The sequence below is a fragment of the Chelon labrosus genome (assembly GCF_963514085.1).
Source record: "Chelon labrosus genome assembly, chromosome: 16".
In the NCBI taxonomy this organism is placed as follows: domain Eukaryota; kingdom Metazoa; phylum Chordata; class Actinopteri; order Mugiliformes; family Mugilidae; genus Chelon; species Chelon labrosus.
This window is the reverse complement of record NC_140349.1, coordinates 24,172,207-24,178,495: the sequence shown is the minus strand read 5'-3', so window position 1 is coordinate 24,178,495 and position 6,289 is coordinate 24,172,207. Positions and strand designations below refer to the sequence as shown.

Below are 6,289 nucleotides of genomic sequence, written 5' to 3'. Positions count from 1 at the left end.
CTCCCATCCAACACCGCTGTGAAGGCAGCAGGAATTATAACTCTCATTTCCGGTCATACTGTACCTACTAAATATAACATAGCAGAAAGTAAATGTAATATTTAGCTGAAATTATTGGGAATTAACACATGCAGTTTGCTTGATATCACTGGCCTTCCGTTTTTATTAGTGTTTATTCTTTTATTTTGAATCATTAGGAAATAACCAATCCAATCCAGTATGTGAATCTGCCTGCAGATATATGATCTTCATTGCAAACACTTGCTAATTAAGTTATATGGTTACTGAAATGACTGAATATGAATTCAGCTCTTGGCTTTGGATGCTATGACTAGTTCTAAGCCCCTATCTTCTGACATACTGATAAAGTCTACCATGACCTGGATGACTGAGAACCTTCACAGACACACTGATAAGTCTACTAAGTCTTAGTTAAGGGTTCTCAAGTCTCACACATTTCGGTAAGTTCACACGCTCACACGCCACACATGACATTTCTCACGCTGAGAAGTGATAAAACATTCCGCACATTAGTAACACAGACTGTATGAAATTAGTAACTCACTGTAACAAATTAGTCATCTATGAATGGATGGGGCGAAGGCAGACGGCTCTGATTGAATCGGCGACCCCATCAGCCAATCGGAAAATAGTATTTCTCGTTGCCAGGTCAAATAGCAGCACCCTAAATCTCGCCTTCCACAAACGCGTGCGAGTGCTGCGATTGCGTGCACATGTCAAAGAAGAGCTGGAAGTCGCCATCAGGTAATCATTTTTATTTTTATTTACTATTTTTTTTTACAATAGCTGCTTAGTAAAGTCGAGGAACTATGCAGGCCATTTGCTTTATGTATATATTATTTTACTACTTTAATTAAACAGCTATGGACGGTTATGGTTAGCTTAATAGACTCATACATTATCTTCGAACGCACTTCACCCTCGCCCCTCCCAAATAAATAAATAAATAAATAAATAAACATCTCCAAGCTAAATTCAAAACTTGAGAGCCCTGTTGACGACAAAAAGGTGTCGACTCTTAACAGCTGATTTTCTTGTAGCCCCCAAAGCCATGGTGCAATCAAGCTTTTTTTTTTTTTTTCTTTTAAAAAAAAAAAGTATGTTCCACGTGCTCAAGTCTCTGAACAGCTTCATACTAGTTCCCCACTCTGTAACACTGGGCCTCTCACTAGACTTGAGCTCCCCACTTGCGTCGTTGCACTTTTGTACCAACTGCTGAGTAATCTAATATGGCTAGATCTGATTGCCTAGACAAGTTCAGACAAAGTCCAAACCTTATTATACAGTCTGTGGTCCTAACCCTCAGGAATACTTGATTCTGACTGATGGGATTGTATATATTCACTCTCAAGAAGTTATCGGCCACTGTGGAGACAACGGGCTAGCCAGCGAGTTAAACTGTGTCGGTCGATGAGTGAGGAAATCATTGAGAACAAGTGCTCTGATGGTATAAAATGGATAGTTGTTTTTTTTTTTGACTGAATGAAATGAATAGATCTCACGTCTGTCCGTTAAAAATGCAGCTGGCACCATGACATCTTAGCTTAAAAACTCTGTAGAGCGAGCGTTTGATGTATCTGTTCTTGGCCATTAGAATAGAAAACATGGTGGACACCATAGGCGATTATACACCAATGAAAACACAATTATTTTCACTATGTACCCTTTCTCCCAATAGACCCCTCTAAATGTGAATTAGTTGGCCTATTTCCTGCCTGTTAGTCAAGGAGTTTGTTATCATCAGTTCCACCTGCGACTGTAGCTGTAGAATGAGTCTCTGTTTGCTTTCTTCAGTGTCCCTCCCTCCCCTTCTACCCGTGCCAAGACGGCAGCAGGATTAAGTACAATATTAAAAAGCTTCTGTGCTTGACAAGCCCAGTTCAGAGCACACCCAAGCCAACTAGATCTGAGCACTCAGCAGAGTGTGAGCCACATTGCGGGGGTTATTTGTGTCCAAGGGGGTCCAGCCTGACAACGCAACGCCATGAACTGGGCCTTCCTCGAGGGGCTCCTCAGCGGGGTCAACAAGTATTCCACGGCGTTCGGTCGCATCTGGCTCGCCATCGTTTTCATCTTCAGGCTTTTGGTCTTTCTGGTGGCCTGCGAGAAGGTCTGGGGGGACGAGCAGAAGGACTTTGACTGCAACACCCGCCAGCCCGGTTGTCAGAATGTCTGCTACGACCACTACTACCCTATCTCCTACACCAGACTCTGGGCGCTCCAGCTGATCTTCGTCACTTGTCCATCCCTCCTCGTGACTCTCCATGTGTCCTACAGAAAAGACCGGGAGCGCAAACACAAACTGAAGTATGGAGAAAACTGCGTCCCTCTGTATGATAACACTGGGAAGAAACGAGGGGGCCTGTGGTGGACGTACTTTTTCAGTCTGCTGTTCAAGATAACAGTAGACGGCGTGTTTGTCTTCCTGCTTTTCTACATCTACGAAGCCACCTTCTTCCCTCCATTGGTGAAATGCAATGAAGATCCATGCCCCAATGTGGTGGACTGCTACATTGCTAGGTAAGGGATGCCTTCAAGGTTCTAAATGGTCAAAGATTAAAAAATTTCAGTCTCTATAATATGCCTCATCTTATATGTGTTTGACAGGCCCACTGAGAAGAAAATATTCACCGTCTTTATGGTGGTGACCAGCTTCGTGTGCATATTTCTTACCCTTTGCGAGATCGTCTACCTGTGCGGAAAGAGGTTCTGGGAGTGCTGCGGAGGAGAATCCCGCTCCATGAGAGGGAACTCCTTCATGATGACCAGAACCCCTCTGACCGGGAAGGAAAACTCCGCGTACAAGGAGCCCGTCCTGGACAAGAAGCCCCAGGTGGAAGACAACACACAAGTGGGCAACCAGACTTCAGCCCCACCGTACGCCATAGTGGTCTCCTGAGAGACGTAATGAGCTTCAGAATAAATCTTAGCAAGAATTATCCGCAAAGGCTGTTTGTTTAAAGAAATGCTTTTTTACATAGGTCATGTCACTTTTCTAAGCAGTTTTACATTAAAAATATTTTGCGTTTTTGTCCTTTAATTTTATTGTGCTTAATGAGTACCTGCTGCTTTTTAATAAACTTTGAATCTGAAATGATGCTGAGCAGAAATGATTTATTTTGACAATATGATTAAAATGTTATCTATTTCTAGCATACATGGAAGAAAATGAACAAACCAGAATTAGTCATAAACAAAGAATGAAACACTAGCATTAAACACACTTGTGCCTTTTTTATTCCCACATTAAAGTTCTGAAACCACACTTACTGAACTCACGTAACTTAATTAATAGATTTTTTATAATGGGTTTTCTGCCGGCATGTGTAGACACTCAACAGTATGTAGGGTATTGTAAACTGAACCAATAGAAATCCAGTCTGAAGTAAAATGTTCAAAAGCAAACAGCACAGTCACATGTACCAAAATGTTAGCTATCAGTGTTTCATTATTAATTTAAAAAGCATTGACTTCTATAGTACACTATAGTTGTAGACCACCTCAATGACAAACATGGCCTAGTTTCCGTTAAGTTCAGAATAATAGGTCGAGAGTCAATTTGCAAAGGACGCTATCATAAAAACGTGGGCGTACTAACAAGGTGTGCAAATTACCTGAGAAAAAAGCAAGCATATATCTGATTTCATACTATTGACTTTTCATATCTCTGGTACATTTTAGCTCTGCAGCGTTTGCTCAATCAAATGTTAGGTGTTGGCCTTCTTTAATCAGGATTAGCCAAAGGCTGAGAAGGACATATCTCCACATCAGAGTTACCCAGCAGAACTGATAAGAAACGTGGCGATTAGTCTTAGTGTATACAAACACATTTAAAAGGGCTCTGTTAAAGTCCATATCTCTTTACTGGAGTCACACCTGGCAACCAAATTCCTCATTCAGACAAAACAATTATGAGTATTTAGGTGTTTTTGGACTTTCTGTATTCATCATTTTCAGAAAGTACAAAGTACTGTAGTACAATAAGAATAGATAATAGTAGGAGTTAGCAATAGAAATAGTTTAACTTTCATTGTGTTTGGAGTTCTAGACGTAGCTTGGCATTTTAAGATAACGTGAAGCTGACAAGGGGCAAGAAAGGAGTTTGTTTTAAGTACACGGAAGTTTGAAGGGACATTCTGGGTGGACGCCAAAAGTGGCCACGCCTCGAGTTTCTGGTCAAGGCTTGATTCTTCTACCAACCAAAGCTACCTTCTGAATCACAGTAAGTCTATTGCCCAGACAGGGCAGATGATGGACTGAGCGGAAGACCAGAAATCTAAGGGTGAGCTTTAGCTGTGACTGATTTTAAGGCAGAATTGGGTGTAGACTAGTGCAGAATGAGACGGAGCTCAAAATAACTTGCTTTCCAGCTTCAGCTTAAACTTTCCTAAAGTCAAATATGGTAGAGCTGTGGAGAGATGTTACTTCAAAGTGACCCACTTTGTATGTGAGTGAAAATACTGCGAGAGGCGGGAGACAGGTTTAAGGTCTCAGAGTCGTCAAACAATAGTTTAATCCAAAACAAGAGCAAGTGTCTAAAATATGATTGGATTTATTTGGAACCGACCAGAACTGACACAACTTTATTTCACTCTATAAATGATTGGATAACTGTGTCTGTTTGTTGCGTTCTAGGTCTCCAGTTTCTTAACAGTCACAGGTTAAAAGAAGTCAACCAAAGCTGAGCTCATGGATTGGAAGTTTCTCGAGGGTCTCCTCAGTGGAGTCAACAAGTACTCCACTGGATTCGGACGGATCTGGCTATCGGTGGTCTTCGTCTTCCGGGTGTTGGTCTTCGTGGTGGCTGCCGAGCGGGTCTGGAGTGACGACCAGGGCCACTTTGACTGCAACACTCGGCAGCCCGGTTGCACCAACATCTGCTACGATTACTTCTTCCCCATCTCTCACATTCGCCTCTGGGCCCTCCAGCTCATCTTTGTCACTTGCCCTTCATTCATGGTGGTGCTGCATGTGGCTTACAGGGAAGAGCGGGAACGCAAGTACAAGGCCAAGCACGGCGAGAACTGCCGGCTTTACGACAACCCGGGCCAGAAGCACGGCGGCCTGTGGTGGACCTACCTGATGAGCCTCTTCACCAAAACCGGCTTCGAGATCACTTTCCTCTACTTGCTCCACTACATCTACGACAGCTTCAAACTGCCCAGGAAGGTACAATGTGATGTCAGCCCCTGTCCAAATTTGGTGGACTGCTACATAGCCCGACCCACGGAGAAGACTGTTTTCACCTACTTTATGGTGGGGGCATCCGTTGTGTGTGTGATACTCAACATTTGTGAGATTTTGTATCTGATAGCTTCCCGGTTGGTGAATCTAAAGCGTCGAGGCAGCGTCCACACCAAATCTAGGAGGGTCCACCCTGACATGGACTGTGATGGCTGCAAGTCCTCTCTTGCATCATAGCTGGAGACCCAAGTCTTTTGATGCCTCTAATTAACCAAGCATAGGGAAATCTTTTTTTCTTTCAAGGCTTTTGTTTATGTACATTGAAGTAGTTCTCGGTTACTGTAATTATTTCTCTTGGGATTAATTCAAATTTAAGACATCCACTTGATTTGTCAAACAGCTGACGTCTTATATTAGCTTTACTTAAGGTTCTTTACCTCAGGAAAGGATGCCTTCATGGCCGTCAGCAATTGGAGGCATAATTACAGAAACCAGTGATTCCTTCAATGCCCATATAGTATTGTTTATTGAGTATTGTCATTAGACAGCCCTGAAAGAGGGTGAACCCTTTAAGGGTACATTTTCAAAGGCATACATTTTCTATAATGTGTGATTTTTTAGTATTATTGTGATACATTGCAGACTAACTAATGAAATCATCAGGAAATGATTGATCAAGTGATAAAAGTGTATGTATTCTCTCCAAAGCACTGACAATAAAGTTTTTGTCTTAGTATGATACAGTCAGAGAACGTGACGGTTAAGATCAGCTTCAATCTGTCCTTCTTCACTAGCGTCCTCTCTCCACGTGGTGGCACCAAAGGCACGATCATGTAACAGGCAAGAAGCCTTCAGACAACACAGCTCCCGGATTTTTATTATTTTGTGCTCGTTTATTATTTGAATTATTAATTCCAACCATATTAGCCAACCTCTTAATTAAAAGAATTTTTATAGCTTTTATAGTCATGTTTGGATTTTTAACAGCACTTGCATTTTTATATTTGATATAACTAAATAACACTTTATATAGTCATATTTTTGTATTCATATAATATTTTAATTGTGTTTTTAAAGTTTTGCT

At 41.8% G+C, this 6,289-nt stretch overlaps 2 protein-coding genes across 2 annotated transcripts; both read left to right on the top strand.

The window, feature by feature from the left end:
* The first annotated feature begins 1,937 nt into the window (after positions 1-1,937).
* Positions 1,938-2,999, top strand: LOC311501514 (gap junction beta-4 protein-like). Its single transcript, XM_084563392.1, has 2 exons — positions 1,938-2,541; positions 2,629-2,999. The coding sequence occupies exons 1-2, from the start codon at positions 2,006-2,008 to the stop codon at positions 2,918-2,920; spliced, it is 828 nt and encodes a 275-aa protein (XP_084419518.1). The 5' UTR covers positions 1,938-2,005; the 3' UTR covers positions 2,921-2,999.
* Positions 3,000-4,419: 1,420 nt separating this feature from the next.
* On the top strand, positions 4,420-6,178 carry LOC311501515 (gap junction beta-3 protein-like). The gene has a single exon (XM_084563393.1). It carries the CDS (start codon positions 4,711-4,713, stop codon positions 5,440-5,442), a length of 732 nt encoding a protein of 243 aa, XP_084419519.1. The 5' UTR covers positions 4,420-4,710; the 3' UTR covers positions 5,443-6,178.
* Positions 6,179-6,289: the final 111 nt, after the last annotated feature.